The sequence below is a fragment of the Lissotriton helveticus genome, chromosome 10 (assembly GCF_964261635.1).
Source record: "Lissotriton helveticus chromosome 10, aLisHel1.1, whole genome shotgun sequence".
Classification (NCBI taxonomy): Eukaryota; Metazoa; Chordata; class Amphibia; order Caudata; family Salamandridae; genus Lissotriton; species Lissotriton helveticus.
In genome coordinates this window covers 14763171-14775447 of record NC_136071.1, presented here as the reverse complement: position 1 = coordinate 14775447, position 12277 = coordinate 14763171, and the positions used below count along the sequence as shown (strand labels likewise).

Below are 12277 nucleotides of genomic sequence, written 5' to 3'. Positions count from 1 at the left end.
TGAAATCAGACACATATCTTGTTTCAACACATTTATTTTGGCATACAATTCCACATTTTTCGCTTCCACTTCCGGGTGAACACTAAGCAGCAGTCTGAAGTGACAGGCAGGCTGGGAGGGCTGGACTGACCTTTGGGGACACAGACACAGCGATGCTTGACGCGAGTGACAGGGCAGCTTCCGGTACTGGGCGGGCTCAACGTCCTCGCGCCGGAAGCTGCCTCCTTGGAGAGGGCACAGTTTCCTTGCAGACTCCTATGGGGTTTGATGCTGTGGAAGATAAAACTCCCTTGTTCCACACCTCACCCAATGTAATGGAAGGCCTCATAAGGGCTTTTAAGAGCTGAGTGTAAAACCCAGAGGGGCATATTACCAACAACTAGCGATAATTATCGCTATGTTGGTTTAGCGGCGATATTTTTATCGCCGAGCTGCGGCGATTTTTATCGCTTAGGAGCCTTGATATTATCAAGATTTATCTCCTAAGCGATAAAAATCGGCCGAAATGCATGAATATCGCTGAAAAGTCAGCGATATTCATGCCTTACCGAGCTAATGCTCTTAGCCAAGTTATCCACCTCCCATTGGATAACATGGCTAAGAACTGCCCAGGGCAGGTGTTAGCTTTTGGAGATATTCGTGCTTAGCGCGAATATCTCCAAAAGTTGGTAATAGGAGATAGCGATGTTAGCGACTGTTTCCAGTCGCTAACTTCTTGGCACGCCCACTTTGCATGTCATTAGCGATAAATATCACTGACATGCAAAGCGGGGCCCAAGATGGTCGCTATCTCCTACTAGCTGTCGCTAACTGGCGTTAGCGACAGCTAGGTAATAGGGAGATCATTTTATCTCCGCTTTCTTGGCTTTTAAAGCCCAAAAAGCGGAGATAAACCCCCTTGATAATATGCCCCAGGGTTTTTATATAATATTCGGCCAGGTGCACTGAGACTTTTTGCAAATTCAATCTGATTTTGCAAACTGACCTCTGTACTAATACATCCGTTTGCAAAATAGAAAACTGCTGGGTTTGCAGAATGACCTGCTAATTAATATTCATGAGGCAGCTTGTAATTTGAGACCCCCTGTGACTGGTGCCGAGCACAGGGCGAGTGGCCTGAAGCAGATAGCCAGGGCTCGAGTCGGGGTACCACCAGGAGCTCGATAACTATAAACTGCAAGTGAGTGCAAGCCACTTTTCGTGACGTCACTTCCTGTTGTGACGTCAGCGTCCCCCACTTCTTTTTTTAGCACTTGTGCCCTGCAGACAGCAGACAGCTGTCCCTGTGTGTATTTTTTTAAAAGCAGACCCTGTTCCACAATGAAACCCAGCTCCTTTGAAACCAGAAAAAAGGAGGAGCTGGTGAGCACGGGCGAGTGCCATGAGAAATGAGGAGGGGGAGAGAAGGAGGTCCGCAGTGCTTAATTTGAGCCAGTGGTTGCTGGCTGGGGCCACTAGCACTAATTTTTGGGGACTGGCACTTATCTTTCTTGATCAGACTGTTCCCGAGAGCAAGAGGGAGAAAAACTCACACAACGGGACAGACGAAGGAAGAGAAAGGGAAACAATCACAAAGCAAGAGAGCAGGAACCTGCAACAGTGAGACAAGGGGGCAGAGGGGGTCTGGCAGCGGATAAAAAAGGCCTGGGTAAATTCAGGACTATGTAGCCTTGGTATTCTGCACCCCCAACACTTTATAGCACCGGCAGCGGTCTTCTGAGCAGAGCTTGGGGCACCGGCACTTACTCTTATGCAATTTATGTCCTGGGGGCATATTTATGAGCCCCTTGCGCCGCCGTAGCGTCACTTTGTGTCATGCTCCAGCGGCTCAAACTACAAAATCATAGTTATGAGGCCACGTAAAGCCACTTCGAGTGGGTATGAGTGGCCGTATAGATATGGCGTCGGGCAAGGTAGCACAAATTACTGCGTCGCCTTACTCTGCATCAAGGAGGCGTTTCATGGGCGTTGTGGCGGGTGTTTCCAAGCAACACCGATGGATGTTAACGCTGCCCCAGATTTACGTAATCACGCAAACCTGGGGACGGCCACCGGTGCAACGAGTAGAGATAACTTTATTTCTCCTCATTTCTTGTTGTTTCCATGTGTGCAGCATTCTGCAGTTAACATAGAAAGAAGAAAACATCTCTTCTGATTGTTTTTGTGCAGGACGGCGTCCCATCTCTTGTGATTGTTTTTGTGCAGGACGGTATCCCATCTCTTAGGATTGTTTTTGTGCAGGACGGCGTTCCATCTCTTGTGATTGTTTTTGTGCAGGACGGCGTCCCATCTCTTGTGATTGTTTTTGTGCAGGACGGTATCCCATCTCTTAGGATTGTTTTTGTGCAGGACGGCGTTCCATCTCTTGTGATTATTTTTGTGCAGGACGGTATCCCATCTCTTAGGATTGTTTTTGTGCAGGACGGCGTCCCATCTCTTGTGATTGTTTTTGTGCAGGACGGCGTCCCATCTCTTGTGATTGTTTTTGTGCAGGACGGTGTCCCATCTCTTGTGATTGTTTTTGTGCAGGACGGTGTCCCATCTCTTGTGATTGTTTTTGTGCAGGTCGGTGTCCCATCTCTTGTGATTGTTTTTGTGCAGGACGGTGTCCCATCTCTTGTGATTGTTTTTGTGCAGGGCGGTGTCCCATCTCTTGTGATTGTTTTTGTGCAGGACGGTGTCCCATCTCCTGTGATTGTTTTTGTGCAGGACGGTATCCCATCTCTTGTGATTGATTTTGTTCAGGACGGTATCCCATCTCTTAGGATTGTTTTTGTGCAGGACGGTGTCCCATCTCTTGTGATTGTTTTTGTTCAGGACGGTATCCCATCTCTTAGGATTGTTTTTGTGCAGGACGGTGTCCCATCTCTTGTGATTGTTTTTGTGCAGGGCGGTGTCCCATCTCTTGTGATTGTTTTTGGGCAGGACGGTGTCCCATCTCTTGTGATTGTTTTTGTGCAGGGCGGTGTCCCATCTCTTAGGATTGTTTTTGTTCAGGGCGGTGTCCCATCTCTTGTGATTGTTTTTGTGCAGGACGGTATCCCTTCTCTTGTGATTGTTTTTGTGCAGGACGGTATCCCATCTCTTGTTATTGTTTTTGTGCAGGACGGTATCCCATCTCTTGTGATTGTTTTTGTGCAGGACAGTGTCCCATCTCTTGTGATTGTTTTTGTGCAGGACGGTGTCCCATCTCTTGTGATTGTTTTTGTGCCCCATCTCTTGTGATTGTTTTTGTGCAGGGCGGTGTCCCATCTCTTGTGATTGTTTTTGTGCAGGGCGGTGTCCCATCTCTTGTGATTGTTTTTGTGCAGGACGGTATCCCATCTCTTGTGATTGTTTTTGTGCAGGACGGTATCCCATCTCTTGTGATTGTTTTTGTGCAGGACGGTGTCCTATCTCTTGTGATTGTTTTTGTGCAGAACGGTATCCCATCTCTTGTGATTGTTTTTGTGCAGGACGGCGTCCCATCTCTTGTGATTGTTTTTGTGCAGGACGGCGTCCCATCTCTTGTGATTGTTTTTGTGCAGGACGGTGTCCTATCTCTTGTGATTGTTTTTGTGCAGGACGGTACCCCATCTCTTGTGATTGTTTTTGTGCAGGACGGCGTCCCATCTCTTGTGATTGTTTTTGTGCAGGACGGTGTCCTATCTCTTGTGATTGTTTTTGTGCAGGACGGTGTCCCATCTCTTGTGATTGTTTTTGTGCAGGACGGCGTCCCATCTCTTGTGATTGTTTTTGTGCAGGACGGTGTCCTATCTCTTGTGATTGTTTTTGTGCAGGACGGTACCCCATCTCTTGTGATTGTTTTTGTGCAGGACGGCGTCCCATCTCTTGTGATTGTTTTTGTGCAGGACGGTGTCCCATCTCTTGTGATTGTTTTTGTGCAGGTCGGTGTCCCATCTCTTGTGATTGTTTTTGTGCAGGACGGTGTCCCATCTCTTGTGATTGTTTTTGTGCAGGACGGTGTCCCATCTCTTGTTATTGTTTTTGTGCAGGACGGTGTCCCATCTCTTGTGATTGTTTTTGTGCAGGACGGCGTCCCATCTCTTGTGATTGTTTTTGTGCAGGACGGTGTCCCATAAAAGCCCTTAAAAGAGGCACTGGATGCCAGAGGTGCACTGGCTGACTCTGCCCCAGCTCACCGGTCTCTTGTAGACGCCAGCTTTTTGTGCGGTCTTCCTGTCCCTCAGAAGGTCAGTCCGCCCTGGCAGGCCCATCTGTCCAGACCTGGGGTCTGCCTAGCAGTGCGCCTTGTAGTCGGTGCAGCAGCTGACGTACTGGCCGCAGGAGGCGTTACAGTTGCAGGGTAAGGTTTTGGAGTAGGCGCCACAGCGACCCTTGCAGGAAGTGACGTCAATGCCCTCGCAGCTGCAGGCGCCATTGAGGGAGGGTCCACCGTCAATGCCGAGGGAGGGGCTGGTCGGGAACCGCTCCCCGCTGTAGGTACCTTGGAAAAGAGAGAGAGACAGAAAACATAAGGTGTATGGAGGAAAGGAAGGAGGACCTCACTGGGGGGTGGGGCACAAAAAGTGGGACATGGAGACACAGGCACTGGGACATGGAGACACAGGCACTGGGACATGGAGACAGACACTGGGACATGGAGACACAGGCACTGGACTTGGAAACACAGACACTGGGACATGGAGACACAGGCACTGGGACATGGAGACAGACACTGGGACATGGAGACACAGGCACTGGGACATGGAGACAGGCACTGGGACATAGACACAGGCACTGGGACATGGAGACACAGGCACTGGGACATGGAGACACAGGCACTGGGACATAGACACAGGCACTGGGACATGGAGACACAGGCACTGGGACATGGAGACAGGCACCGGGACATGGAGACACAGACACTGGGACATGGAGACACAGGCACTGGGACATGGAGACACAGGCACTGGGACATGGACACAGGCACTGGGACATGGAGACACAGGCACTGGGACATGGAGACACAGGCACTGGGACATGGACACAGGCAATGGGACATGGAGACACCGGCACTGGGACATGGAGACACAGGCACTGGGAGATGGAGACACAGGCACTGGGACATGGAGACACAGGCACTGGGACATGGAGACAGGCACTGGACATGGAGACAGGCACTGGACATGGAGACACAGGCACTGGACATGGAGACACAGGCACTGGACATGGAGACACAGGCACTGGGACATGGAGACAGGCACTGGGACATGGAGACACAGACACTGGGACATGGAGACACAGGCACTGGGACATGGAGACACAGGCACTGGACATGGAGACACAGGCACTGGGACATGGAGACACAGGCACTGGACATGGAGACACAGGCACTGGGACATGGAGACACAGGCACTGGAACATGGAGACAGACACTGGGACATGGAGACACAGGCACTGGGACATGGAGACAGACACTGGGACATGGAGACACAGGCACTGGACTTGGAAACACAGACACTGGGACATGGAGACACAGGCACTGGGACATGGAGACACAGACACTGGGACATGGAGACACAGGCCCTGGGACATGGAGACACAGGCACTGGGACATGGAGACAGACACTGGGACATGGAGACACAGGCACTGGACTTGGAAACACAGACACTGGGACATGGAGACACAGGCACTGGGACATGGAGACACAGGCACTGGGACATGGAGACAGGCACTGGACATGGAGACAGGCACTGGACATGGAGACACAGGCACTGGACATGGAGACACAGGCACTGGACATGGAGACACAGGCACTGGACATGGAGACACAGGCACTGGGACATGGAGACAGGCACTGGGACATGGAGACACAGACACTGGGACATGGAGACACAGGCACTGGGACATGGAGACACAGGCACTGGACATGGAGACACAGGCACTGGGACATGGAGACACAGGCACTGGACATGGAGACACAGGCACTGGGACATGGAGACACAGGCACTGGAACATGGAGACAGACACTGGGACATGGAGACACAGGCACTGGGACATGGAGACAGACACTGGGACATGGAGACACAGGCACTGGACTTGGAAACACAGACACTGGGACATGGAGACACAGGCACTGGGACATGGAGACAGACACTGGGACATGGAGACACAGGCCCTGGGACATGGAGACAGGCACTGGGACATAGACACAGGCACTGGGACATGGAGACACAGGCACTGGGACATGGAGACACAGGCACTGGGACATAGACACAGGCACTGGGACATGGAGACACAGGCACTGGGACATGGAGACAGGCACTGGACATGGAGACACAGGCACTGGGACATGGAGACAGACACTGGGACATGGAGACAGACACTGGGACATGGAGACACAGACACTGGGACATGGAGACAGGCACTGGGACATGGAGACAGGCACTGGGACATGGAGACACAGACACTGGGACATGGAGACACAGGCACTGGGACATGGAGACACAGGCACTGGACATGGAGACACAGGCACTGGGACATGGAGACACATGCACTGGACATGGAGACACAGGCACTGGGACATGGAGACAGGCACTGGGACATGGAGACACAGACACTGGGACATGGAGACACAGACACTGGACATAGAGACACAGGCACTGGACATGGAGACACAGGCACTGGGACATGGAGACACAGGCACTGGGACATGGAGACACAGACATTGGGAGATGGAGACAGGCACTGGACATGGAGACACAGGCACTGGGAGATGGAGACAGACACTGGGACATGGAGACACAGGCACTGGGACATGGAGACAGGCACTGGGACATGGACACAGGCACTGGGACATGGAGACACAGGCACTGGGACATGGAGACAGACACTGGGACATGGAGACACAGGCACTGGGACATGGAGACAGGCACTGGGACATAGACACAGGCACTGACACATGGAGACACAGGCACTGGGACATGGAGACAGGCACTGGGACATGGACACAGGCACTGGGACATGGAGACACAGGCACTGGGACATGGAGACAGACACTGGGACATGGAGACACAGGCACTGGGACATGGAGACAGGCACTGGGACATAGACACAGGCACTGGGACATGGAGACAGACACTGGGACATGGAGACACAGGCACTGGGACATGGAGACAGGCACTGGGACATAGACACAGGCACTGGGACATGGACACAGGCACTGGGACATGGAGACACCGGCACTGGGACATGGAGACACAGGCACTGGGACATGGAGACACAGGCACTGGGACATGGAGACAGGCACCGGGACATGGAGACACAGACACTGGGACATGGAGACACAGGCACTGGGACATGGAGACACAGGCACTGGGACATGGAGACACAGGCACTGAGACATGGACACAGGCACTGGGACATGGAGACACAGGCACTGGGACATGGAGACACAGGCACTGGGACATGGAGACACAGGCACTGGGACATGGAGACACAGGCACTGGGACATGGAGACACAGACATTGGGAGATGGAGACAGGCACTGGACATGGAGACACAGGCACTGGGAGATGGAGACAGACACTGGGACATGGAGACACAGGCACTGGGACATGGAGACAGGCACTGGGACATGGACACAGGCACTGGGACATGGAGACACAGGCACTGGGACATGGAGACAGACACTGGGACATGGAGACACAGGCACTGGGACATGGAGACAGGCACTGGGACATAGACACAGGCACTGACACATGGAGACACAGGCACTGGGACATGGAGACAGGCACTGGGACATGGACACAGGCACTGGGACATGGAGACACAGGCACTGGGACATGGAGACAGACACTGGGACATGGAGACACAGGCACTGGGACATGGAGACAGGCACTGGGACATAGACACAGGCACTGGGACATGGAGACAGACACTGGGACATGGAGACACAGGCACTGGGACATGGAGACAGGCACTGGGACATAGACACAGGCACTGGGACATGGAGACACAGGCACTGGGACATGGAGACACAGGCACTGGGACATAGACACAGGCACTGGGACATGGAGACACAGGCACTGGGACATGGAGACAGGCACCGGGACATGGAGACACAGACACTGGGACATGGAGACACAGGCACTGGGACATGGAGACACAGGCACTGGGACATGGAGACACAGGCACTGAGACATGGACACAGGCACTGGGACATGGAGACACAGGCACTGGGACATGGAGACACAGGCACTGGGACATGGACACAGGCACTGGGACATGGAGACACAGGCACTGGGACATGGAGACACAGGCACTGGACATGGAGACAGACATTGGGAGATGGAGAAAGGCACAGACAGTGGCACTAGGACAGAGAGACATGGACAGTGAGACAGGGAGTCACCAGCAGTGGCTCTGAGGCTGGGAGACACAGACAGAAGCACAGGGGCTCTTGGGCTCAAGCCACAGGTGAAGTAGATATGGACAGTGGGGGGGGAGGCACAGACAGTGGCTCTAGGGCAGAGAGACATGGACAGTGAGACAGGGAGTCACCAGCAGTGGCTCTGAGACTGGGAGACACAAGACAGAAGCACAGGGGCTCGTGGGCTCCTTGAACAGGTGAAGTAGATACGGACAGTGGGGAGGGAGGCACAGACAGTGGCTCTAGGGCAGGGAGACAGGTGGAGGAGAGTAGGATCTGCTTCTTAGAGTTACCCCCACTTTTTGCCGATGTTTCACTGTTTTTCGACTTTAGTCTGTCTGGGACCCTGCTATCCAGGGCCCCAGCCTAGCTGCTTCCTCTTTGAAATGATTGCATATACTTTAGGTACACCACAGACTGGATTCTGGGGTGCCCTTATAAGTCCTAGTATACGGTATCCTATATACCTAGGGCATGGGTACCCCAGAAGCCTCGCAGGGGCTGCAGCATGTATTATCCGCTTCACTGCAGCGAGAATTCCGCCGCTGTGCTGGGACATTCCAACCCTGGGCATGGCTCGGACAGCCCCCGGCCGTCAGGCGCACACGCCCACCATGACTCATGACGGCCGAGCACAGAAAAGGTTAAGCCACCCCTGAGAGACCATTCAAAATGACACAACAGGTCTGCCACAGCAGCCTGTGTAAGGCGGTGTATGCACCCCTTTCTTACATATAGGTTCCCTAAATCTACCTTATATCACTACACATATAAACCTATCAGTCACCCCTATGGCAGGACTTATCAATCCTGATGGCAGGGTGCTGGGTTTTGTGTGCGAGGGTGCCCATGCATGAGCAGGACCCCTCTGCAGCTTTCGGAGACTATTCTCTGAGGCTGTTCTATATTGCAGCCCGACCATATACTCTTAAGTGCATTATAACCTCGCTGTAAATGCTAACTTTGGAATGGCTGCAAGGAATCATGTCATGTTTGGTGTCAAACACTTTGGAATCATACCCCCCGCCCCCTGCGAGTCCTGGCAGCGGGGGAGGTATGATTCCACCCTCCTGGAGGGAGAACCATGACTACACTGGTGCACCCGGTACCAGCTTAACAGAACCCTGGCATCACAAGATGGATGCTGCAGCCACAGACACGAGTCTGCCCTCCTGCTGCTGGATGAAACTCCGGCAGGGGAGGCCTGGACAATAGGTTTCCGGTCACAGGGAGGTGTAACAACCTCCCAGACAGGCTTTAGTGTATTGGCGCTGGGTGGGTGCACTCCAAGTGTACTTTGATGTCTGCAGTGGGGGCACATTTGGTGTCCCTGTGCATAGTCCAGTTGAAACTGGTTACAGGGGCTATCAGCCCCTGCTCAGGCGCGAAACTGGACAAAGTAAAAATGGGTGTAGCCACCACTCTTTCCTGACCCTCCCATAGGTGGGTTCCCAGAGTTTGTCCCACCCCTTCCTTGGGTATAAAGTAGGAACCCCTGACTACAGGACTTTAGATGTACCTGGACGAAACTTTGATACATAATCCTGGAACTTCCATGATCTACAAGGCGCTAGATAACTGAAGAATCTCCCTTGAGGTAAAGGAGTTACTCCCCTGCTTGGCAGGCACCTAAGACGCATCTGACCGGTTTGCATCTCCGAAGCTCCCGCTGGACTCTGAAGCATTTGCAACACAGGAGGTGGGTTCCCAGACTTCCCAGAGGCCGACCCGAGCTCCTAGCAAAGCTGAGATCCATCTGGAGCAACCAGGGAAACCCAATTAAACTTAGATTTGCCTTCACAGGGACCCACCAGTCGACGGATCATGGATCGCAAAGGGACCTCGAGAGGAATCACACAATACCAGCCCACGGGACACTCGGTGAGCATAGTCTGGTAATCTTCAGCGGAAACGCTGCTCGGGGCTTGGACTACAAATGGCCCAAAGCACAGCCTCAAGGATCGCCAAGAAGCATATGCACTTGCAAATGTGTACGGTGTCCAGGGTTTCCGGTTCCATGGTCCCCACGAGGGCTATGGATCTCAGCTTGGGTCGGCCTCTGGGAAGTCTGGGAACCCACCTCCTGTGTTGCAAATGCTTTGGAGTCCGGCGGGAGCTTCGGAGATGCAAACCGGTCAGATGCATCTTAGGTGCCTGCCAAGCAGGGGAGTAACTCCTTTACCCCAAGGGAGATTCTTCAGTTATATAGCGCCTTGTAGATCATCGAAGTTCCAGGATTCAGTATCAGAGTTTTGTCCAGATAAATCTAAAGTCCTGTAGTTTTACCCCAAGAAGGGTTGGGACAAACTCTGGGGACCCACCTGTAGGAGGGTCATTAAAGAGGGGTGACTACACCCATTTCCTTTGTCTAGTTTCATGCCAGAGCAGGGGCTGGTAGCCCCTGCAACCGGTTTGAGCTGGACTATGCACAGGGACACCAAATGGGCCCCAGTGCAGACTTCATAGCACTCGTGAAGTGCGCCCACCCAGCCCCAATAAACAAAAGCTTGTCTGGGAGGTGGTTACACCTCCCTGTGACAGGAAACCTATTGTCCAGGCCTCCCCTGATGGAGTTTCATCCAGCAGTAGGAGGCCAGACTCGTGTTTGTGGCTGCAGCATCCATTTTGTGATGCCAGGGTTCTGTTAAGCTGGCACCGGGTGTACCGGTGTAGTCGCATTTCTCCCTCCATGAAGGTGGAATCATACCTCCCCGACAGTTACTGGTGTGGAGGTATGATTCCAAGGTGTTAGCATTTACCACAAGGTTATAATGCACTTAAGAGTATATGGTCTGGCTGCATCACAGAACAACCCCGGAGACTAGATTCCGAAGGCTGCAGAGGGGCTCTGCTCATGCATGGGCACCCTCTCACCCTCTCACACAAAACCCAGCACCCTGCCTTCAGGATTGATAAGGCCTGCCATAGGGGTGACTGATAGGTTTATATGTGTAGTGATATAAGGTAGATATAGTGAACCTATATCGGAGTATGGGGTGCATGCACCACCTTACCCAGGCCGCTGTAGCAGACCTGTGGTGTCAGTTTGAGTGGTCTCTCAAGGGTGGCACACTACATGCTGCAGCCCCCGGGAGGCCTCTGGGGTACCTATGCCCTTATTACCTAGTGTACCATATAGTAGGGACTTATAAGGGTACCCCAGAATCCAATCTGTGGTGTACCTAAAGTACATGCATTCAATTTAAAGGGGAAAGCAGATAGGCTGGGCCTGATTACCAGGATCTCAGCCAGTCTAAGAGGAAAATCAGCAAAACACCAGGAAAAAAGTGGGGGCAACCATGCAGTCAGATTCCACCTTCCTGCACAAGGCGCCCACTGGAAGTAGTGGACAGCATATGTCAGGCCAACTTCTCACAGCAGGGACAGTGAGACAGGGAGTCGCAGACAGGAGCACCAGGACAGGGTCAGCCCCTCACGCAGGCTGCGCCGGTGAGAACTCAGCACTGTCCCTCAGACTGCACCAGCTCTGTCCTCAAACAGCACCTCTACCGCCCGGATAACATGGGCTCAGATCTCAGACAGCAGAGCCAGCCCTCGGGAAACAGAGCGCCAAGACGCAGACTTCTGAGTAGGGGCGCTGCAGTGTCAGGGAGAGGGGGGTCTTAGTGTTAGGGAGGGGGGGGGTTACTGTTTCAGGCCTCCTGAGGTACTCACTGTCCAGGCGCAGCTGCATCTCCACGGGGTAGTGGTCGGAGACATCTTTAGCCTGGAAGAGAAGAGAGAAGCTTTAAGACCGGAGAACAGACCGGGGGCTGGAAAACAACAAGACAGAGAGGGCAACCAGGACAGAGAGGGCAACCAGGACAGAGAGGGCAACCAGGACAGAGAGGACAGCCAGGACAGAGAGGGCAACCAGGACAGAGAGGGCAGCCAGGACAGAG

The 12277-nt window shown here is 53.1% G+C and overlaps 1 protein-coding gene across 1 annotated transcript in view; it reads right to left on the bottom strand.

Annotated features, from left to right (window-relative positions):
- Nucleotides 1-2569: 2569 nt before the first annotated feature.
- LOC144785761 (deoxyribonuclease-1-like) overlaps nt 2570-12277 on the bottom strand; it is a 65803-nt gene continuing 56095 nt past the window's right edge. The window contains exons 9-10 of the mRNA XM_078664567.1: nt 12051-12102; nt 2570-4447 (exon numbers count right to left, since the gene is read on the bottom strand). Coding sequence (XP_078520693.1) covers nt 4239-4447; nt 12051-12102 — 261 coding nt within the window. The 3' untranslated portion in view covers nt 2570-4238. The remainder of the gene's footprint in view (nt 4448-12050; nt 12103-12277) is intronic.